General features: G+C 45.2%; 2 protein-coding genes across 2 annotated transcripts; both read right to left on the reverse strand.

Annotated features, from left to right (window-relative positions):
* Positions 1-1,814: 1,814 nt before the first annotated feature.
* On the reverse strand, positions 1,815-3,195 carry LOC119358877. Its single transcript, XM_037625279.1, has one exon. It carries the CDS (start codon positions 2,921-2,923, stop codon positions 1,820-1,822), a length of 1,104 nt encoding a protein of 367 aa, XP_037481176.1. The 5' UTR covers positions 2,924-3,195; the 3' UTR covers positions 1,815-1,819.
* A 2,598-nt stretch (positions 3,196-5,793) lies between these two features.
* LOC119358879 lies at positions 5,794-6,552 on the reverse strand. Its single transcript, XM_037625280.1, has one exon. The coding sequence runs from the start codon at positions 6,550-6,552 to the stop codon at positions 5,794-5,796; it is 759 nt and encodes a 252-aa protein (XP_037481177.1).
* Between the last annotated feature and the right edge of the window lie 18,205 nt (positions 6,553-24,757).

The raw sequence follows: 24,757 nt of genomic DNA on the forward strand, positions 1-24,757 counted from the left end.
TGATCCATCAACACGGCCGTAAGCTTCATCAGAAAGATAAATCCGCACCGGAAGGGTTGACCTTCAACTCTTCATGATTGAGCCCAAACTCCTGCTGGTGAGCGGCCTTCCATCCCCTACTTGAAATTATGCAGAGCTCTCCACCAGAAATTGCAAACTTTGTGCACTTTTATCTTCCACACCTTCTTCCATCCAGGTAATTTACCACTTTAGTGCCAGTTGAGCAAGCTGCACAAGCCACTCTCAGGTTTCTTTCCTGGCCAGCATCATCAGTGAGCACATGATAAGCCAACCTGACGGAGTAGATGTTTCTCAAAACCCAAGCAATCCCATCTTCATCCAGCAGACAACCAGGAATCACCGTAGGATATGAAACAACATGAAATTTTCCAACAACACCAGTGATCTGTAAAATAGGGATGTTTCTCTGATTTTGATTTTTCAAGGTGATCGAGCTTGTCCGTCTAACAGTAATAGGTATAAACAGTTGAATATGATGGTTGGAGGTAGAAACTACAGTTTGCTAATGAAGTAATCATGTTCTGCAGACATTCCAAAGACTAACAGTCTGCAGAATTTTCCATCATACTGGGTGGAAGAAAGAGGAAGGATTTCCTCATAGCAAAAATACAAAAATATACTCACTATTTTATATATTTGAAATACTTGTGTACCTCAAGGAATATGGATCTTACCACCAGTGTTCTCCTAATTTGTAGCCCGAAATATTTCATCTCATGTACCCAAATATTTAAATATATTTGATTTCAATGTGGCCACAATGTCAAAAGCAACGGTAGTTGCATATCATTTACCCTGCAAAAAAGAAAAGAGGGTTGCATACCATTTAATCTTGACTCCACCATTCTTTGGATTGTACAACTCGAACAATTTCAGATGAAACTATAACCATCGGTCTCCTAGTTGGGGCATGAATTGTTCCAGAGGGTGAACAACAAACACTAAAAGGGTTGCAACTTGCAAGAAAGGATGCTTCCTGGTCAACTGTTCCTCGGAAATAACTTATGTCCAAGGCCATTGTTAAGTTGTTACTGCATTTAAATCAATCTGCTATGTCATGCAAACAACTTGACAGCCGACACTATGCTGTTTCAAACTGCTTTCTGTTCTTTGTTCGTCCTATCTATAAGAGGAGTGCGTATGACCCATTCTTTCGCTTTTTAGCTCACTGGCCATCCGCTGGCAATTTCGGGCTTTATACTGAAAAGAGAACTGCAACAACACTGGAAAGCTTGGGTTCCATCCAATCCTAACTCCTTATGCATGAACATATAAGGTAGTAGTACATAAGGATCTTGAGAAAACATGTTAGTCACGTATAACAGAGGTACTGCGTTCAAGGTTTTATTCTACCAATCTATCCATGCCATTAATCCTGCTTTCCTGCCATTGTTTTTCTGATGACTATACCTCAGGAGAGATGACTAGACACTTCCCTGCCACTAATCCTGAAATAAGATGTAGTGACCAGACATGGGGATCTTATAACTCTTAGTTGCGAAAGAATGATCATGGCAGTTAGATACAGGATCATCTAATCTTTGGAGGAAAAAAATGAATAAACACTACTTTAGTTGCACCACCTTTTCTAATCCCTGTCAATTGTGATATCGCAAGCACAAAAGTACAACGCTTTTAGTTCTTGAAACATGTGACCATCTCTGGGCTCAGGTTCAAGAAAATTGCAAAAGGGAACCAACTTCTTTTTATTTCTCTTCATAGTAGTGCCACATATCACAGCAGTTTACATCAAGATTACACAGCAGGTCTTGCATAAAACAAGCAAAACACTTCTTAATTACATCCAGAACACTACAGGAGAAAAGGACAGGATATGCTTGGACACTACACAAGAGCTAGAGCAGTGGCGCGTGGTTTGCAGCTCTCCCCTGTGATCATACTTAAGCCCAAACGTGCTCATATGGAGCACGCAACAATCGACGATGCATGTAGGCTCCACTCCTTCGCGCTGCACACAATCGACAAGGCAAAAGTTGCTGTTGCCCATGTACGCGAGAGTGGCCCTTATTGCTGCCAGCCGCCGCTCCGGGACTTTGAGGAACAACTTCTCCTTCGCAATCTTACAATATGGCTGCACAGCACTTTCGCGGCTGCGGGAGGCGACTTCACAGGCACAAATGTACCCGTCTTTATGGAGCCCAACCCATGCGTCTAGCTCGCTGTCGTAGTAGCCTTGTCCTTGGAAAGGTAGTGCCCATTCCCCATGCCACCTCCACTCAGAACGCTTGGTGTCAAATGAGAAGGTACCCTTTGGAACATGTTGATAAAGACTGTCGTGTGCAGACATGAATATGGTGTGCCCATCCGGGTGCAGCGCGTAAGAGGAAATTATATCATCCATGGCAAATGGCGGTGGCGATGGCACCCTTTTCCAGGACCAATCCATGGCTGGCCGTGGATCCTCAAGCTCATCGCTTCCCGTGGCTGCCCAAGACATGGCCTCAAAAGAGTGCTGCTCGCCGTCATGGCGAGATGTCAATGCATACAACTTATCACCGGCGGCCACAGAGATGTCAATGCCGCCAAGCAGTGAACGTGGTAGGCTTGGCCCGATGGTGATTCCCGCTATCTCGGTATCATATCCGAGGATGGGAGTCTGTGGACAGTGTGGGTTGGTGGCGATGAAGATGCTGTTACCAAAGGCCGTGAAGCTCATGCCAAGATGGCGTACTGGCACAGGAAACCGGAGGACGGGAGGGCCAGGGAACCCTAACTGCACGTCGCTGGTGCAGGTATCTTGCAAAGTGTCGGCATCAACCTTGTAGATGCTGAAGCCCGTGTCCCAATCATCCAGCACCAGGTAGAGGTGCTTCTTCGGCGCACGCCGCGGCCTTTTTCCGGTGCGGTCGCCGTCGAGGTGCGAGTGCTGACGCTTAGGCATGCTTCTGCAATGGATCTTCCGGCCCTAAAGATTGATTTTTTTTTTGTTCTGGTGGTTACGAGGTCGCCAGTACAGGAGAAGAAACGAGCCGGAAGGGCAAGGAGACGACAATGGGGATCCAGATCTATCTATCTAACCTGGCAATGGTGTTGTTACTTATAGGTCTTGGAACCCCTCCCCTTATTTATGAAGCGGGGCCTCGGATTGGAGTGACTAATCCAACTCCCGGCCGCGCTCGGATTGCAGATAGAACTCCCGACCTAGACCCCGAGTCGGAGCAGAAGCACGAAATGACTAATCCAACTCCCGGCAATGGGAACCCCCTACAGGACAGCCAAGAGTTACCGGAGTTACCGCGCCGTCGTCGCCGGAGTCGTTGCCGCCGCACCCGGGGTCGCCGGAATGTTGATGTGGCCGGCGGCGCTCCGGCCCTCCTCTGCTTCCCCTCCTTTCTTTGCGCGTCTGCTTTTTCTTTTCTTTTGAGGGCTACTTTGCGCGTCTGCTATTCTTTCTTCAGACGCCTCCATTGTAAATCTCAAAAAATAAGATAAATTCTCTAAAAGATCCTCAAAAAATAAAGTTCTCAAAAAATATAAATTCTCAAAAAAAAAACTCTAAATTTGCTAAAAAATAAGATAAATTCTCTAAAAGATCCTCAAAAAAGATAAAATTTTCTTTAAATATACTTCGCTAAAACAAATAATTCCTCTGTAAAAATAGTGATCTAAACGCTATTATATTTCTTTAGGGAGGGACTACATATTACCGGCCGAAGCCACCAAGAAAATACATATTAAAAAATGTTACCCAAAATTTATAAAATTTTCATGAATTTTTTAAGAGTTCATGGATTAAAACAATGTTCATGCATTCTAAATAGCTTTCATGATTTTATAAAGTTTATTTTTAAAATGATTTGAATTTAAATATATTCAAATAATAATAATAATAATAATAATAATAATACATTCGTACGTTATAAAAAAGAGGTACACCATTTGTTTAAAGTACATGGTTCTTTCAAAATTAAATATTTAAGAAATGCTCGTGAATACTTTAAATTGCAATTTTAAAAATGGTCATGATTTTTCAAAATTGATCCTCTTTTGAAAAATGTTTATCTATTATGAACCAGTATAAGCAAAACCGGAAGAAAAACAAACGAAACTACACCACCCCGCACATGGGGAGGCACGGCACTGGCATCCAACGGCACGATCTCTATTCTCTAGTCGAGTGGCTTGGTGCGCGCGTTGAAGAGAGAAACGAGGAAAGCTCGTCCATGCCTCAAGTTGTAGATTATTGAGTATTGACTGTCCGATTGATATGAATCGACTTTCAGATTCAGTAAAGAAAATGATTAAACTGGTAGATCTCTGAATCAACTGAAGATTCTGAATATGTGCAAGTGCAGATAAACTTGACTTCAGAAGGATGAAAACCAACCTTAGTCTTCACGCAAGAGAAACTTAAGCTACGTGTGCAGACTGAATCTCTGCTGAAGCCACCACAGTGGTTTTAACTTTTTTACGGGGAATATCAGAAGTTCTACTTAAGCATTAAAGGAGAAGGAAAATCTGTGCAGACTGAAACCCAGCTTAAGCAGTCCACAGTCTGTTCTGAAGGAGCCAGAGAGAAAACCTGATCTTACCTTCAGTTCGGAAGGGCCAAATGTTGCGGCTGTTGGTGTTCTGAATCTGACCAAAGAAAGAAATGAGCATCATAGGCTGACCAAAGAAACTGTGATGAAGATATCCATGTGATCCTAAGAGGAGAGGAGATACGCTGGACTCCTCTCATCCACTTGCCATTGAGGATGCCCTCACTGACCGTGATCTTTTCTCCTTTACGGCAAACGTAACAGAGAAGCAGAAATCTCCGAGGGCTCCTACCCACGTCTGACCGCAGCCCGAAAGGAGACATGCTCCACATTATCGATCTGAATCTTAGTCTTTCAGCTTCATTTGGTGTCAAACTAAAGCTGACCTCAGGTCTTGACTCCCCTTTTGTGTTTTGAGAATCAATTCACTAACTCAAGGAAAATTTTCATAGCTTTTCCATTTACACAGCAAAGCTAAGAGAGGGAGAGAGAGGGAGAGAGATGATCTGCCGAAAAGATAATTTATTCTTTATTCTGCTGCAGAGGACAGGATGTGATTTTGCAGTTGTACACTCCGGTGCATAACTGACATGAATCAATCATCAAGACAAAAAGGTATATCATGTCATTATAAATAATACAGACAGAAAAAGAAAATACACTTCAGGTGATATTCCAGTGCAGAATAAAATGCATACATGTCAAGAGGGTATAAAGCTCCACCGCGCCAGCATCACAAAGCACTATCATGGCATTAGGAACAAGTTCACAACAAAACCACCAGAAAGAAATAATATATTGATTTGAGGTGATGTTCCACCGCATACCAAAGAGCGTAAATGACATACACCAGTCATCACACACAAATGTAGAGTGTCCACCACAAGGACATCTCAAAGAAGGGCAAGATTTCTACTATACAGCCCAAAAAGAAAAGAAGAATATCAAATCGCTATCCGTTTTCTAGTTACAAGCTGTGTTCAAACAGAGCACCAGGTCTCCAGCCTTCAGCTTTCATTGCATTGTACCTGTCCATGATGAAATGGAAGGATGAGGACCTGCTGCTGCAGCGCACATTCTCGGCGCAGAAGAGCTAAGGCTGCTTTTGAGATTTACAGCATGGCTTGAATCATGTGCGGTCATACACAAGTGGATGTACAGAGTTTGCGAGGGCCTTCTATCAGATGACAGAATCTTACTGTGTGCAAAAGTACAATGTAGGATGCTTTCAGACGCTGTAATTCACAGAGAGGTGACTGAGGTAGCCACCCTAGTGCAATGCCCTTTGAAGATCAGATAGCAACCTGCGGAACTCATTCATAATCAGGTAGATAGCAAGCCTGCAGTGGCTTTTTGCTGAGTGACGGAAGGAGTTCATCAACAACCTCAGAAGGCCTCTTATGTCATCTTCATATTCAAATCTATGGCCATCATCGTCCTCGTAGTTCAGTGTATCACGAAGAAACGAACAACGCAGGCCTTCAGATTTCCATCCTTTGTAATGTCCCAAGGAGTTCAGAAGATCTTCTCCACCAGCGGTATCTTTGACTTTCCAGAACAGCTGAAACAATGAGACAAAGTTTCCATATCCTTGATAAGGCTCCATCAGGTCAATATGACTACAGAGTAGGCTGCCATCACACGCGTTCACTCCCTGGGATATGATCCTTAGCCACTCGGTCAGATCAAATGGTAGCTTCTGACCATGAAATACCTCCTCGGTAACCATATGAACAAATTGGCGGTAGTCAAGGTCCCCAACAGCCTCACGGTACTCCACTATCGCGCCCTCGGCCAGACCATCAAGCTTGATGGAGTCATCTTGATAGATTTGGAAGTTCTTCGAGGAAAAGTTTCCAGCAAGAGCAAAGTGTTCATGATGGAGCTTGACAACTTTGTTAAATGAACGCATCAAGATCACTCTGCTACGAAGCATAGATAACTTCAGAGTGGTCGGTATCATTATCTCAGCAACCTCTTCGCAGATCAGGACATCTCTACATCCAGGGAGCTCACAGTACTCGTGCATCTTGCACCTCAAAGAATAATCATACAAACTCTCTGTGTCTTCGATCTCTACCGCACACCTGAGGTGCCTGTGATGAGCATCAAAATTCAGCCTCCTTGGAACTCCTAGCTTGTTCCTAGCACTACACTTCAGGACTTTAGAGCCCGTTGACTTGCAATTCCTGTAACAGTGATAAAGATTGAGTAAAGTCCTTCAGAGGTGCTTTCATATGTGCTAATAAAATGCATGACCACAATAATGTAATGAATAAAAATGTAAGGTAAGGCATACCCATACCTTACAGGGGACTTCTTAGTTGGTGGTGTCATTGTGTTTTCTTGAGAAATCAGTTTTTCAACAATTCCTTTTGGTTCAGTAGCCAATAGCCTGCCTTCTTTAGAACAGCTCTCGACCCATCCTATTGAGCTCACTTGCTTTTTTCAGAGGAACTGGGAGTTAGTGCAAGAAGATGTTATACAAGCTGTGAAAGAATTCTTTAAGTCAAGGATTATGCCACCAGGTACAAATGATACGGTTATCTGTCTCATCCCCAAGGGGAGTGATCCACAAGGTCTGAAGGTTTATAGACCGATCAGCCTATGCAATGTACTTTACAAGGTGGTGTCAAAATGTCTGGTAAACAGACTAAGGCCTTTTTTGGATGAGATCATCTCAGAGACGCAGAGCGCCTTCATTCCCGGCAGGATGATTACCGATAATGCGACCATTGCCTTCGAGTGCTTCCATAAGATCCAACATAGCAAGAATGGATCGAATACTCACTGTGCATACAAAATGGATCTTACCAAAGCTTACGACAGATGTGACTGGAGGTTTCTTGAGGGAGCAATGCACAAACTGGGCTTCTGCCAAACATGGATTGGGTGGATAATGAGCTGTGTCAAATCGGTGTCATATGCTGTCAAGTGGAATGGCCAACTCCTTGAATCCTTTATACCCACAAGAGGGCTTCGGCAGGGTGATCCCCTAAGCCCATATTTGTTTCTGCTGGTAGTAGATGGACTAGTTAGTGCCCTCCGTAAGGAGATTTCAGCTAAAAGAATAACTCCCATAAAGGTGGCTAGGGGAAGCCTAGGGATTTCCAACTTGTTGTTTGCTGATGACAGTTTGCTATTTTTTAAAGCTTCACATGGGGAGGCTTTAGTGATAAAGGAGGTTCTCGAAAAGTTCTAATGAGGCACGGGGCAGCTACTGAGTCAAGCGAAGTGTTCCTTACTGTTTAGTGAACACTGTCCAGTGCATGTCCAGGAAAGTATTAAGGATACACTAGGGGTAGTGGCATCATCCTTTGAGAGCAAGTACCTGGGCCTCCCAAACCCGGAGGGTAGGATGAAGGGTGAAAAGTTTCAACCTATTATGGAGAGGTTTGTGAAGAGATGCTCGGATTGGAATGAAAGGTACATGTCTCATGCAGCAAAAGAGGTCCACGTAATCTCGGTTGCTCAAGCATTACCCACCTACCCAATGAGAATTTTCAAGATGAACAAAAGTTTCTGTGAAAAGTATGAGAAACTTATTAGGGACTTTTGGTGGGGTGATGAAGAGGGACACAGGAAGGTGCACTGGATGTCATGGGAACAAATGGTGAAACCGAAGCGGGGAGGTGGAATTGGTTTCCGTGATATGATGTCCTTTAACCAGGCTTTGCTTGCGAGGCAAGGATGGAGATTACTCCAGTATCCGAACAGCCTGTGTGCTAGGGTTCTAAAGTCCAAATATTACCCGAATGGGGAGTTACTAGATACAGTCTTTGCGACTGACGCATCGCCGGTATGGAGAGGCATTGAATTTGGGCTGGAACTCCTGAAAGAAGGAGTCATTTGGAGGATCGGTGATGGCCGGAAAATTAGGATACAGAGAGACAATTGGATCCCCAGGCTTAATGGATTAAAGGCGGCCACATTTATAAGGAATTCACGCCTTCGTTGGGTGAATCAGCTCATCAAACCGGACAGCAATGAATGGAATTCAGAACTCATTCACCAAATCTTCCCTGTTTACGATGCAGAGGCAATCTGTAGGATAAAACTGCCCACCAGGAGGTCTGCGGACATCATTGCTTGGCATCATGAAAATACAGGTATTTTCTCTGTAAGAAGTGCGTATAAACTGGCCGAGGAAATCAAAGTGAGGGATAAGGCCCAGGCATCTAGCTCTTCAGGCTCAGCAAATAATAGGAGCAGCTGGGACCTGATTTGGAAGTCCAAAATACCCCAGAAAATAAAGATAAATGCTTGGAGAATTGCAACAAATTCTCTGGCCACCATCAAAATTAAAGTCAGGCGCACCTTGGGGAAGATTGCAACTTGTACCATCTGCGGTCAGGAGGATGAAGATGAGTTCCACGCAGTGGTGGCGTGCACAAAAGCTAAAGCTCTCCGAGTGAGATGAGAAAAGTTTGGGCTTTACCCACAGAGAAAGAATTCAGGTACACAGGGAGGGACTGGCTCCAATGCCTCTTAGCGAAGTGCGATGAAGACACAAGGGAGAAGCTAATGTTACTATTCTGGAGAGCTTGGTTCCTACGCGATGACTGCGTTCATGGAGAAGGAAAAGCAAGAGTTTCTGTATCGGTTCACTTCTTGGAGAGGTACAAGGAAGAGATCCACCAGTCAATGTGCGAACTAACAGATGACCGAGGGAAAGGTAGTCTGCTCCCTGAAAAATTAAACACTCCCACCCAGACTCCGAAGACGATCTGCAAATGGAACCCCCCTCCTGTCGGAGTTTGGAAACTAAATACAGATGCGTCGTTCATCGGCAAATCAGAGGATACCTGTCTTGGAACGGTAGTCAGAGATCACAGGGGAGATGTGGTCTTGTCAGTCTGCAGGAAGATCAAGGCAAGTGCAGGCCCTAAAGAAGCAGAAGCGGAGGCAATCAAGTTGGGGATGAGCGAGCTGTCAAGCTTGTACCAAGGCAAATTAATCATTGAATCTGACTGCCTAACCATGGTGAATCGACTGAAAGCGGAAGGAGTGGACAAATCACAATTACACCACATTGTCCAAGACATCAGGGATCAGATGGGGCTCTTTGAATCCGTCTCCTGGTCGGCGATCAAACGAGAGGGCAATCAGCTAGCACATTCGCTGGCTGCTTGGGCAAGGAAGAACGGCGGATGCAGAGTCATTGCCGGTGTCCCAAGTCAATTAGTTGATCTGTCTCTATGTGAATGTAACCCTGTCTAAAGCCATTAGCTTTTGGCTTGCCTCAAAAAAAAACTATCTTACACTGATTAACAACATGCGTATAGACCTTAAACTTTTGTGCATCTCCCAAAAGTTTATTCATTTACTTCCAAATCCCTCTCTCTATCTCCTAATGGCAGGGGACGGAGGTGGCATGGCTGCTCATTCCTCTTCTCATCTTGCTCCCGTCTCCTTCCAAATCCCTCTCTCTATCTCCTAATGGCAGGGCCTATCGACCGAGAGACGAGAGTACAGGGGAACGCAGGAGGAGTCGGGTCTCGAGCTGGCAGCCAGACGGGAAGGAAGAAGAGGAACGCGAAGGAGAGACGGAGTTGTAGGTCACAACGACGAAATCCTTGACAACGCCGTCGGGTAGGTGGCGGCGGTGGCTCGTGCTCCTCCTTAGCCGTGTCTCCTCCTCCTATGGCGCCGGCGGACTGCGTCCGCATCTGGGTCAGATGCCGACAGAACGCGCGCCTGCCATTCTCTGCTGCACGCGATCGCCGGTGCGGAGAAGGGCCGTGGCACGCCTTGACGCACGACATCCCGTCTTCCTCCTGCTCCTCCCGCGGTGACCACCGGCCCCTGCACACCGCTCACGCGAAGCCGACCTCGAGCAGGCTCTAGGGGCTAGAAACCCTAGTGCGATGCGCGTGCCGACCGAGGAGCAGCGGCTGTGGCGCGAGGGGAGGCGAGGAAGAGAGGAGAGAGCACAGGGAGAGGGAGAGCAGCGGCTAAAGGGTTCACCCAGTCGGTCGCTCTCCTCGGCCTAACGCGCAGTTGAGCCATACACATGATGACACGCAAGGGACAACACGTGAAATCCCGACACTACCCTAGGTGGCCCTCCAAATTTATAGGCGGTGGCACGCTACCCACGCCGGTTAGAACCAGCATCGGTCACGCCTACTTCCACTGTCGCTGACATCAGTGGCCCACTCCGACTGGTCCTGCCTGTAATAGAGAGTGATGGTAGTTTGACGGGATAAAATTTATGGGACTATTCATTGCTAGTCACATCAGACTTGATCAAATGGTCCAGATTGTTTCATCTGAAGATCCGACGACCGGGATTCGTTTGGACAGGCAATCGGACGGTCCAGAGTGCAAGCGCCCTGAGAAAGCTTCATTTTGTTCCACAATCTAACAATGGTATGCATGTAGACTCCACTCCCTCGCGTTGCACGCATTCGACAAGGCAAAAGTTGTTGTTGCCCATGTACGCGAGAGTGGCCCTTTTGCTGCCAGTCGCCGCTCCGGGACTTTGAGGAACAACTTCTCCTTCATAATCTTCCAACATGGCTGCACATCACTTTCGGTGCTACGGGAGGCAACTTCACATGAACAAATGTACCCGTCTTTACGGAGCCCAATCCATGTGTCTAGCTCGCTGTCGTAGTAGCCTTGTCCTTGGAAAGGCAGCGCCCATTCCCCTTGCCACCTCCACTCAGAATGCTTGGTGTCGAATGAGAAGGTACCTTTGGAACATATTGATAACGTAGGTCGTGTGCTGACATGAATATGGTGTTCCCGTCCGGGTGCAGCACATACGAGGTAATTATGTTGATAACGTTTGTCATGTGCACATAGATTGACTTAATTATGTTCCCGTCTGGGTGCAGCGCATACGAGGTAATTATGTTGATAACGTTTGTCGTGTGCATATAGATTGACTTAAGTATTGAAGGAAATATGCCCTAGAGGCAATAATAAAGTTATTATTTATTTCCTTATATCATGATAAATGTTTATTATTCATGCTAGAATTGTATTTGAAGGAAATATGCCCTAGAGGCAACAATAAAGTTATTATTTATTTCCTTATATCATGATAAATGTTTATTATTCATGCTAGAATTGTATTAACCGGAAACATAATACATGTGTGAATACATAGGCAAACAGAGTGTCACTAGTATGCCTCTACTTGACTAGCTCGTTAATCAAAGATGGTTATGTTTCCTAACCATGGACAAAGAGTTGTTATTTGATTAACGGGATCACATCATTAGTTGAATGATCTGATTGACATGACCCATTCCATTAGCTTAGCACCCGATCGTTTAGTATGTTGCTATTGCTTTCTTCATGACTTATACATGTTCCTATGACTATGAGATTATGCAACTCCCGTTTGCCGGAGGAACACTTTGTGTGCTACCAAATGTCACAACGTAACTGGGTGATTATAAAGGAGCTCTACAGGTGTTTCCAAAGGTAGATATTGGGTTGGCGTATTTCGAGAATAGGATTTGTCACTCCGATTGTCGGAGAGGTATCTCTGGGCCCTCTCGGTAATGCACATCACTTAAAGCCTTGCAAGCATTACAACTAATGAGTTAGTTACAAGATGATGTATTACGGAACGAGTAAAGAGACTTGCCGGTAACGAGATTGAACTAGGTATTGGATACGGATGATCGAATCTCGGGCAAGTAACATACCGATGACAAAGGGAACAACGTATGTTGTCATGCGGTCTGACCGATAAAGATCTTCGTAGAATATGTAGGAGCCAATATGGGCATCCAGGTCCCGCTATTGGTTATTAACCGGAGACGTGTCTCGGTCATGTCTACATTGTTCTCGAACCGTAGGGTCCGCACGCTTAACGTTACGATGACAGTTATTATGAGTTTATGCATTTTGATGTACCGAAGATTGTTCGGAGTCCCGGATGTGATCATGGACATGACGAGGAGTCTCGAAATGGTCGAGACATAAAGATTGATATATTGGAAGCCTATGTTTGGATATCGGAAGTGTTCCGGGTGAAATCGGTATTTTACCGGCGTACCGGGAGGTTACCGGAACCCCCAGGAAGCTGTATGGGCCTTAATGGGCTTTAGTGGAAAGGAGAAGGAGCAGCCCAAGATGGGCCGTGCGCCTCCCCCCTCCCCTAGTCCTATTAGGACAAGGAGAGGTGGCCGGGCCCCCTCTCTCTCTTTCCCCCTCAGCGAATCCTACTCCAACTAGGATTGGGGGAGGAATCCTACTCCCAAGGGAGTAGGACTCCCTTGGCACGCCCTCCTTGGCCGGCCGGCCCCCTTCCCTTGGCTCCTTTATATACGGAGGCAGGGGGCACCCCTAGACACACAAGTTGATCATTGAGATCGTTCCTTAGCCGTGTGCGGTGCCCCCTGCCACCATATTCCACCTCGATCATATTGTAGCAGTGCTTAGACGAAGCCCTGCGACGGTAGAACATCAAGATCGTCACCACGCCGTCATGCTGACGGAACTCCTCCCCGACGCTTTGCTGGATCGGAGCCCGGGGATCGTCATCGAGTTGTACGTGTGCTAAGAACTCGGAGGTGCCGGAGTAACGGTGCTTGGATCGGTCGGATCGGGAAGACGTACGACTACTTCCTCTACGTTGTGTCAACGCTTCCGCAGTCGGTCTGCGTGGGTACGTAGACAACACTCTCCCCTCTCGTTGCTGTGCATCACCATGATCTTGCGTGTGCGTAGGAAATTTTTTGAAATTACTACGTTGCCCAACAGTGGTATCCGAGCCTAGGTTTTATTGTTTGATGTTATATGCACGAGTAGAACACAAGTGAGTTGTGGGCGATATAAGTCATACTGCCTACCAGCATGTCATACTTTGGTTCGACGGTATTGTTGGACGAGACGACCCGGACCAAAATTACGCGTACGCTTACGCGAGACCGGTTCCCCCGACGTGCTTTGCACATAGGTGGCTTGCGGGCGACTGTCTCTCCAACTTTAGTTGAACCAAGTGTGGCTACGCCCGGTCCTTGCGAAGGTTAAAACGGAGTCTATTTGACAAACTATCATTGTGGTTTTGATGCGTAGGTGAGATTGGTTCTTGCTTAAGCCCGTAGCAGCCACGTAAAACTTGCAACAATAAAGTAGAGGACGTCTAACTTGTTTTTGCAGGGCATGTTGTGATGTGATATGGCCAAGACATGATGCTAAATTTTATTGTATGAGATGATCATGTTTTGTAACCGAGTTATCGGCAACTGGCAGGAGCCATATGGTTCTCGCTTTATTGTATGCAATGCAATCGCGATGTAATGCTTTACTTTATCACTAAGCGGTAGCGATAGTCGTGGAAGCATAAGATTGGCGAGACGACAACGATGCTACGATGGAGATCAAGGTGTCGCGCCGGTGACGATGGTGATCATGACGGTGCTTCGGAGATGGAGATCACAAGCACAAGATGATGATGGCCATATCATATCACTTATATTGATTGCATGTGATGTTTATCTTTTTATGCATCTTATCTTGCTTTGATTGACGGTAGCATTATAAGATGATCTCTCACTAAATTATCAAGAAGTGTTCTCCCTGAGTATGCACCGTTGCCAAAGTTCGTCGTGCCCAGACACCACGTGATGATCGGGTGTGATAAGCTCTACGTCCATCTACAATGGGTGCAAGCCAGTTTTTGCACACGCAGAATACTCAGGTTAAACTTGACGAGCCTAGCATATGCAGATATGGCCTCGGAACACGGAGACCGAAAGGTCGAGCGTGAATCATATAGTAGATATGATCAACATAACGATGTTCACCATTGAAAACTACTCCATCTCACGTGATGATCGGTTATGGTTTAGTTGATTTGGATCACGTGATCACTTAGAGGATTAGAGGGATGTCTATCTAAGTGGGAGTTCTTAAGTAATTTGATTAATTGAACTTAAACTTATCATGAACTTAGTCCTGGTAGTATTTTGCAAATTATGTTGTATATTAATAGCTCGTGTTGTTGCTTCCCTGTGTTTATTTTGATATGTTCTTAGAGAAAATTGTGTTGAAAGATGTTAGTAGCAATGATGCGGATTGGATCCGTGATCTGAGGTTTATCCTCATTGCTGCACAGAGGAATTATGTCCTTGATGCACCACTAGGTGACAGACATATTGCAGGAGCAGATGCAGACATTATGAACATTTGGCTAGCTCAATATGATGACTACTTGATAGTTTAGTGCACCGTGCTTAATGGCTTAGAATCGGGACTTCAAAGACGTTTTGAACGTCATGGACCATATGAGATGTTCCAGGAGTTGAAGTTAATATTTCAAGCAAATACCCGAGTTGAGAGATATGAAGTCTCCAACAAGTTTTGTAGCTAAAAGATGGAGGAGAATCACTCAACTAGTGAGCATGTGCTCAGATTGTCTGGGTACTACAATCGCTTGAATCAAGTGGGAGTTAATCTTCCAGATAAAATAGTGATTGACAGAATTCTCTAGTCACCATCACCAAGTTAGTAGAACTTCGTGATGAACTATAATATGCAAGGGATGACAAAAGTAATTCCCAAGCTCTTCGTGATGCTGACGAAGGTAGAAATCAAGAAAAACAAGACCACTAGTTTCAAGAAAAGGGCAAATGGAAGAAGGGGAACTTCAAGAAGAACGGCAAGCAAGTTGCTGCTCAAGTGAAGAAGCCCAAGTCTGGTCCTAAGCCTGAGACTAAGTGCTCCTACTGCAAAGGGACTGGTCACTAGAAGCAGAACTACCCCAAGTGATTGGCGGATAAGAAGGATGGGAAAGTGAACATAAGTATATTTGATATACATCTTATTGATGTGTACTTTACTAGTGTTTATAGCAACCCCTCAGTATTTGATACTAAGTTCAGTTGCTAAGATTAGTAACTCGAAACGGGAGTTTCAGAATAAACAGAGACTAGTTAAGGGTGAAGTGACGATGAGTGTTGGAAGTGGTTCCAAGATTGATATGATCATCATCGCACACTCCCTATAATTTCGGGATTAGTGTTGAACCTAAATACGTGTTATTTGGTGTTGCGTTCAGCATGAATATGATTTGATCATGTTTATTGTAATACGGTTATTCATTTAAGTAAGAGAATAAATTGTTGTTCTGTTTACATGAATAAAACCTTATATGGTTACACACCCAATGAAAATAGTTCGTTGGATCTCGATCATAGTGATACACATAATCATAATATTGAAACCAAAAGATGCAAAGTTAATAATGATAGTGCAACTTATTTGTGGCACTGCCGTTTAGGTCATATTGGTGTAAAGCGCATGAAGAAACTCATGCTGATGGGCTTTTGGAATCACTTGATTATGAATCAGTTGATGCTTGCGAACCATGCCTCATGGGCAAGATGACTAAGACTCCGTTCTTCGGAACAATGGAGCGAGCAAAAGATTTGTTGGAAATCATACATACTGATGTATGTGGTCCAATGAATATCGAGGCTCGTGACAGGTATCATTATTTTCTGATCTTCACAGATGATTTGAGCAGATATGAGTATATCTACTTGATGAAACATAAGTCTGAAACATTTGAAAAGTTCAAAGAATTTCAGAGTGAAGTGAAAAAATCATCATAACAAGAAAATAAAGTTTCTACGATCTGATCGTAGAGAAGAGTATTTGAGTTACGAGTTTGGCCTTCAGTTAAAAACAATGTGAAATAGTTTCACTACTCACGCCACCTGGAACACCACAATGTAATGGTGTGTCCGAACGTCATAACCATACTTTATTATATATGGTGCGATCTATGATGTCTCTTACCGATCTACCACTATCATTTTGGGGTTATGCATTAGAGACAGCTGCATTCACGTTAAATAGGGCACCATCTAAATCCGTTGAGACGACACCGTATGAACTATGGTTTGGCAAGAAACCTAAGCTGTCGTTTCTTAAAGTTTGAGGTTGCAATGCTTATGTGAAAAAGTTTCAACCTGATAAGCTCAAACCCAAATCGGAGAAATGTGTCTTCATAGGATATCCAAAGGAAACTATTGGATACACCTTCTATCACAGATCCGAAGGCAAGACTTTTGTTGCTAAATTCGGAAACTTTCTAGAGAAGGAATTTCTCTCGAAAGAAGTGAGTGGGAGGAAAGTAGAAAACTTGATAAGGTAATTGTACCTTCTCCCTTATTGGAAAGTAGTTCGTCACAGAAATCTGTTCTTGTGACTACTACACCAATTAGTGAGGAAGCTAATGATGATGATCATGTAACTTCAGATCAAGTTACTACCGAATCTCGTAGGTAAACCAGAGTAAGATCCGCACCAGAGTGTTACGGTAATCCTGTTCTGGAAGTCATGTTACTAGACCATGACGAACTTGCGAACTATGAGGAAGCAAAGATGAGCCCAGATTCCGCGAAATGGTTTGAGGCCATGAAATCTGAGATATGATCCATGTATGAGAACAAAGTATGGACTTTGATGGATTTGCCCGATGATCGGCAAGCCATAAAAAAATAAATGGATCTTCAAGAGGAAGACGGACGATGATAGTAGTGTTATTATCTACAAAGCTAGAATTGTCGCAAAAGGTTTTCGACAAGTTCAAGGTGTTGACTACGATGAGAGATTCTCACTCGTATCTATGCTTCAGTCTGTCCGAATCATGTTAGCAATTGCCGCATTTTATGAAATCTGGCTAACGGATAAACAAAACTTAATTCCTTAATGGATTTATTAAAGAAGAGTTGTATACGATGCAACTAGAAGGTTTTGTCAATCCGAAAGGTGCTAACAAAATGTGCAAGCTCCAGCGATCCATCCGTGGACTGGTGCAAGCATCTCGGAGTTGGAATATACGCTTTGATGAGTTGATCAAAGCATATAGTTTTATACAGATTTGCGGTGAAGCCTATATTTACAAGAAAGTGAGTGGGAGCACTACAACATTTCTGATAAGTATATGTAAATGACATATTGTTGATCGGAAATAATGTAGAATTATTCTGTAAAGCATAAAGGAGTGTTTGGAAGGAGTTTTTCAAAGAAAGACTTCGGTGAAGCTGCTTACATATTGAGCTCCAAGATCTATAGAGATAGATCAAGACGCTTGATAAGTTTTTTCAATGAGTACATACCTTGGCAAGATTTTGAAGTAGTTCAAAATGGAGCAGTCAAAGAAAGAGTTCTTGCCTGTATTACAAGGTATGAAGTTGAGTAAGACTCAAAGCCCGACCACGGCAGAAGATAGAAAGAGAATGAAAGTCATTCCCTATGCCTTGGCCATAGGTTCTATGAAGTATGTCATGCTGTGTACCAGATCTATTGTATACCCTGCATTGATTTGGCAAGGGAGTACAATAGTGATCTAGGAGTAGATCACTGGACAGCTGTCAGAATTATCCTTAGTGAAATAAGGATATGTTTCTCGATTATGGACGTGACAAAAAGGTTCGTCGTAAAGGGTTACGTCGATGCAAGTTTTTGACACTGATCCAGATGATTCTAAGTCTCAATCTGGATACATATTGAAAGTGGGAGCAATTAGCTAGAGTAGCTCCGTGTAGAGCATTGTAGACATAGAACTTGCAAAATACTTACGGATCTGAATGTGACAGACCCGTTGACTAAAATTATCTCACAAGCAAAACATGATCACACCTTAGTACTCTTTGGGTGTTAATCACATAGATATGTGAACTAGATTACTGACTCTAGTAAACCCTTTGAGTGTTGGTCACATGACGATGTGAACTATGGGTGTTAATCACATGGTGATGTGAACTATTGCCGTTAAATCACATGGCGATGTGAACTAGATTATTGACTCTAGTGCAAGTGGGAGACAGAAGGAAATATGCCCTAGAGGCAATAATAAAGTTATTATTTATTTCCTTATATCATGATAAATGTTTATTATTCATGCTAGAATTGTATTAACCAGAAACATAATACATGTGTGAATACATAGACAAACAGAGTGTCACTAGTATGCCTCTACTTGACTAGCTCGTTAATCAAAGATGGTTATGTTTCCTAACCATGGACAAAGAGTTGTTATTTGATTAACGGGATCACATCATTAGTTGAATGTTCTGATTGACATGACCCATTCCATTAGCTTAGCACCCGATCGTTTAGTATGTTGTTATTGCTTTCTTCATGACTTATACATGTTCCTATGACTATGAGATTATGCAACTCCCGTTTGCCGGAGGAACACTTTGTGTGCTACCAAACGTCACAACGTAACTGGGTGATTATAAAGGAGCTCTACAGGTGTCTCCAAAGGTAGATGTTGGGTTGGCGTATTTCGAGAATAGGATTTGTCACTCCGATTGTCGGGGAGGTATCTCTGGGCCCTCTCGGTAATGCACATCACTTAAAGCCTTGCAAGAATTACAACTAATGAGTTAGTTACAAGATGATGTATTATGAAACGAGTAAAGAGACTTGCCGGTAACGAGATTGAACTAGGTATTGGATACCGACGATCGAATCTCGGGCAAGTAACATACCGATGACAAAGGGAACAACGTATGTTGTTATGCCGTCTGACCGATAAAGATCTTCATAGAATATGTAGGAGTCAATACGGGCATCCAGGTCCCGCTATTGGTTATTGACCGGAGACGTGTCTCGGTCATGTCTACATTGTTCTCGAACCGTAGGGTCCGCACGCTTAACGTTACGATGATAGTTATTATGAGTTTATGCATTTTGATGTACCGAAGATTGTTCGGAGTCCCGGATGTGATCATGGACATGACGAGGAGTCTCGAAATGGTCGAGACATAAAGATTGATATATTGGAAGCCTATGTTTCGATATCGGAAGTGTTCCGGGTGAAATCGGGATTTTACCGGAGTACCGGGAGGTTACCGGAACCCTCCCGGGAGCTATATGGGCCTTAGTGGGCTTTAGTGGAAAGGAGAAACACTACTAGAAAAAGGGCTATAGATGGGATTGACACTAAAGGCGCACCAGACAACCGGTGCGCCATTAGTATATACTAATGGCGCACCACCTTTCGATACGCCATTAGAGTTGAAACTACTAATGGCGCACCTGGCCCCGGGTGCGCCATTAGTATCAAATTTTTTTTTACTAGTGCGCCTGTCCAAACATACTAATGGCGCATCCAGACACAGTGCGCCATTAGTAGTTGTAACTAGTAATGGCGCACCTGCCGGATAGTGCGCCACTAATGTTGTTTTTTTATTATATTTTTTATTCCCTTTTTTGCAAAACTACTAATGGCGCACTGTTCCACCGTGCGCCATTACTAGTTTAAACTAGTAATGGCGCACTGTGGGACAGTGCGCCATTAGTATTTTTTTTGCAAAACTACTAATGGCGCACCACCAGGAGGTGCGCCATTAGTAACCTGGATTACTAATAGCACATTTAGAGTTGGTACGCCATTAGTAAGTGGGTAGCAACAAGATATTTTGGACAGCCTCCCCTACCCACACTCACTTTCTCCCCACTTCATTCTCTCCACCTCCTCCTTGTCTCGGGTGCCTCCTCTTTTTCACCTCATTTCCACCATAGATTCATTCAATTTAAGTGGTTAAATTACCTTGTTTTGATAGGTAAGTAAGGGGGGAAGCTATATTTATGTTGTTCTCCCTACAACAATGTGCACATACACTTTTTATGGCCTAGCTAGATCTATGTATGTTCGTGGTGTTGCATATGTTTGTGGTGTTGCATATGTGTTTGTGTTTGGAGGTGTCCGGTATTTGAAATTCGATAGTTGCCAATATTTTGCCGGAATGTTGATTCATTTCTGTTTCGGCGAGAATTTTGGCATTAAGCATTCTTTTTGGTCCTATTTTTAGGGAAAGTCATGCCAAATTTTTTCTTGGTTCTAAAATATCGTTTTGCTCTACCCCGCAGGCGACCATGGTCCGCATGATGACCGAAGGCATCGTGAATAGGTTTTTGAGGTCCGCGAAGGCCGAGATGCTTCAAAAGAACGAGACGGAGATAAGATGTCCGTGTCAAAGATGCAAGCTGAAGAGCCTTATTGCGGACCCGGAATCCGGGCAGGTGCGGGACCACCTGCTCTTGCGTGGTTTCATGGATGGCTATCGGTTGCAAGGTGATGAAGATGACTATGAAGTCGTCCATGGGGGCCGGGCAAGAAATGAGGAAGGGCAGCAAGACAACCACCGCGGCTCGGGCGGGCGAGAAGACGAAGAATCCCCAGGAGATGATCACGACGGTGATGCTGTACACAGTCATCATGTAGAAGATGCAGGACATGATGATGAGGAAGATGCCGGAGCAGACGACGGGCATGATCATGAAGATGATGATGCCGGCGGAGCAGACGACGCTGGACCATCGATGGGCTGGGTGCAGGACCCTCATATTCAAGAGCTGCTTCTCAAGCAGACGGATAACGCAAGAGCTGCCGCCCGAGAGAAAGCCAAGATGGATCAACTTGAGTTAGACGCGGTTACTCCATTGTATGAAGGATGCAGGCCCGAGGATACCCGCCTGAAAGTAACGCTCATGGCTCTGGAGATGAAGGTAAAACACAAAATGACCGACGCATGCTTCGACGAGAACATGTCATTCTGGCACGAACGTCTTCCCAAGGGGAACAAGTGCCCGACCAGTTTGGAGGAGGCGAAGAAAATCGTGTGTCCTCTAGATTTACCGCACGTGAAATACCATGTGTGCATGAACAATTGCATCATTTATCGGGACGAGCACGCGGAGTCTACCATATGTCCGGTGTGCGGCGTCACTCGATACAAGAAGAGGAAGAAAGCTCCATGAAAAGTGGTGTGGTACTTTCCGATCACTCCTCGTCTGCAGCGGAATTTCGCGGACCCTAAGGTAGCAAAGCTCCTGCGTTGGCACGTGGATAGGGAGGAGAAGAAGCGAGAAAATGACGCAAATGATTCGGAGATAGATAAAAAAGACAAGATGCTGAGTCACCCTAAGGATGCGAGCCAGTGGCAAGCGATGAACTTCGAAGACCCAGAATTTGGGAACGATCCAAGGAACATCGTGCTGGGCGCGAGCACCGATGGAGTCAATCCGTTTGGCAGCCAGAGAAGCACACATAGCACCTGGCCTGTGTTTGTGTGGATGTACAACCTTCCCCCCTGGTTGTGCATGAAGAGGAAGTACATTCACATGAGTATGCTAATTGAAGGACCGAAACAACCAGGGAACGGCATCAATCTGTATCTGGGGCTGCTGAAAGAGGAGCTTGACATGCTGTGGAAAACGCCAGCCAATACGTGGGACGCCGCAGAGAAAGAATATTTCCCTATGAGAGCCGCGCTGCTCACGACGGTGCACGACTATCTCGGTTACAGATATGTCGCGGGGCAGGTGGTCCACGGATTTTTTGGATGCGTCAGGTGCATGGATGACACAACGTATCGCCAGCTAGATAGAGATCCCGGGTCTTCGAAAACCGTGTTCATGGGACATCGAAGGTGGCTTCGCGACGATGACCCGTGGAGAAAACGCAAGGATCTGTTCGATGGTGAAACCGAACCCCGAGGACGCCCGCGTACGAGGAGCGGCGAGGAAATAGACGAGCTGTTGAAAAATTGGAAAGACTGCCCACTGCCGGGAAAGAAGCAAAAGGCGCCAGAGCCGGGAAAGAAGCGAAAGGCGCCAGAGCCGCTGCTGAAGGTATGGAAAACGAGGTCTGTTTTCTAGGACTTGCCGTACTGGAAGATCCACCGTGTGCCTCACAGCCTTGATGTCATGCATATCACGAAGAACGTGTGCGAGAGTCTGCTTGGTACCCTGCTCAACATGCCAAAGAGGACCAAAGATGGGCCGAAAGCAAGGGCAGACTTGAAATCAATGGGCATCAGGCAGGAGCTTCACGCTATATATGATGATCATGATGATGATGATGATGATGAGGCGAAGCAGGACACGGAAAGTCGTCGCAAAGGCAAGAAGGCCAAGAAGACCGGAAATGACTACCCTCCCGCGTGCTTCACTCTAAGTCAGGAGGAGATCGAGCAGTTTTTCACCTGCCTCGTAGGAGTAAAACTTTCTTACGGTTACGCGGGGAAGATAAGCAGATACCTAGACCCAGCGAAGCTGAAGTTCAGCGGGATGAAGTCTCACGACTGTCACGTGCTGATGACGCAGATACTTCCAGTTGCAATCCGTGGGATCATGGACGCGCACGTCCGTCAAACCCTATTTGGCCTATGCAACTTTTTCGACGTCATCTCTCGGAAGTCTGTTGGCGTGAGGCAACTCATAAGGATACAGGAAGAGATCGTGGTGATACTATGCGAGCTTGAGATGTACTTCCCGCCCGCATTCTTCGACGTTATGGTGCATCTGCTGGTCCATATCGTGGACGATATCATCCAACTCGGGCCGATGTTCCTGCATAGCATGATGCCGTTCGAAAGGATGAATGGTGTCATCAAAGGATACGTTCGCAACATGTCACGTCCAGAGGGAAGCATTTCCAGGGGCTTTCTGACTGAAGAGTGCATCTCCTACTGCACGAATTATCTAGGCATCGAGAACCCCGTTGGTCTGCCCGTCAACAGGCACCTCGGCAGGCTCGCTGGATGGGGTCACCATGAGGGTCATCGCGAAATGCATGTCAACTTCGAGGGTCGACTCGCCGACTTTGAAAGAGCAAACCTAGTCGGGCTACAACACATAGACGTGGTCGATCCTTGGGTGGTAGAGCACAAAACCTTTATTAAGAAGACGTACAATGACCGAGGCCAACAGAGGACGGACGGAGATATACTCAAAGAGCACAACTCATGTTTCACGCGTTGGTTCAAGCAGAAGCTTCTGTCGTACCCTTTACATGAGGATTCTTCCGCGGAAGAACAACTCATATTCGCCTTGTCACAGGGCGCCGAGCACAACCTGATGACCTATGAGGCGTACGATATCAACGGCTACACATTCTACACCGAGGCCAAGGACATGAAGAGCGATGGTTATCAGAACTCCGGGGTAACAATGGAATCCTACACCGGTAACGACAAGGACAGATACTACGGAAGGATCGAGGAGATCTGGGAGCTGAGCTACACTGGAGAGAAGGTCCCGATGTTCCATGTCAGATGGGCCAAGAGCGTCCTAAAAGAAGACCGGTATTTCACCACCATGGTTATACCCGAAGCCAAATCCAAGACCGCGGGTGCAAACGTCACCGCGAAAAATGAGCCATCGGTACTGGCTTCCCAAGTGGACCAATGCTTCTTCATTACCGACCCGTCAAAGCCCAGTCGTGTTGTCGTGAGGAGAGGCAAAAGGAAGATCATCGGAATGGATGGAGTAGCCAATGAGCAAGACTTCGACAAGTACGGCGACCCGAGGATCGAACATGACGACGATGATGAAGTAGCAGCATACACCACAAGAAGAAGCAGGACCACCCTACCTAAAGGACGTCCGTTCCACAGAAGAACTCCATTTGCGTAAAAGAAGGGCAAGAAGATTGTGAACAGATAGCTAGCTAAGATCGATTGTATTTAAATCGTAGCCTTCATTTCTCGATTGTATTTCATGGGCACTTTTTGAACTATCATGAATATTTTTAAATTTCATGGACACTGGATCTTGATCCCCCTCCATCTTGATTGCTATCCCACCTCGCCAGATCCGCACCCCTCCCCTACTCAACCGCCGCCGCCGACCCCCCGCACCCCGCGCACCCTCCCCCGCTCCACCGGCATTACTTTTTGATGATATTTTTTAAAAAATTATTACTGTCTTATAAAAAAAATATTACTGTTATGATTTAAACAAGTTTGAACATATTTAAACACAAATAAGTATCAAACAGCATTTTAAATGCATAAAAAAATTTGTGGAGCCTGGGAATCGAACCCAGGACCTCTTGGTGTGAGAACTGGCTATTGACCAGTCGAGCTAGTAGAGGGAACTTGGTGTGGATTAGGTCAGATGGAAGATAACCTGTTGGCTCGAGCAGAAATCAAAAAAAATACTAATGGCGCACCACGGTGAGGTGCGCCATTAGTATGGATGTACTTATGGCGCACCGAGGGGTGGTGCGCCATTAGTATCGTGCCATTGCTATAAGAAAAAAAACTACTAATGGCGCACCACGGTGAGGTGCGCCATTATTATGGATGTACTTATGGCGCACCGAGGGGTGGTGCACCATTAGTATTGTGCCCGATCCCCCCTTCCCTCTCCCCCTTCGCCCGATCCCCCCTTCCCTCTCCCCCTCGCCAGTTCCCTCTCCCTCGATCCACCGCGCCGCTCCTTCCCTCGTCCCTCCCTCCACC

Source organism: Triticum dicoccoides, chromosome 2A (assembly GCF_002162155.2).
Source record: "Triticum dicoccoides isolate Atlit2015 ecotype Zavitan chromosome 2A, WEW_v2.0, whole genome shotgun sequence".
Taxonomy (NCBI): Eukaryota; Viridiplantae; Streptophyta; class Magnoliopsida; order Poales; family Poaceae; genus Triticum; species Triticum dicoccoides.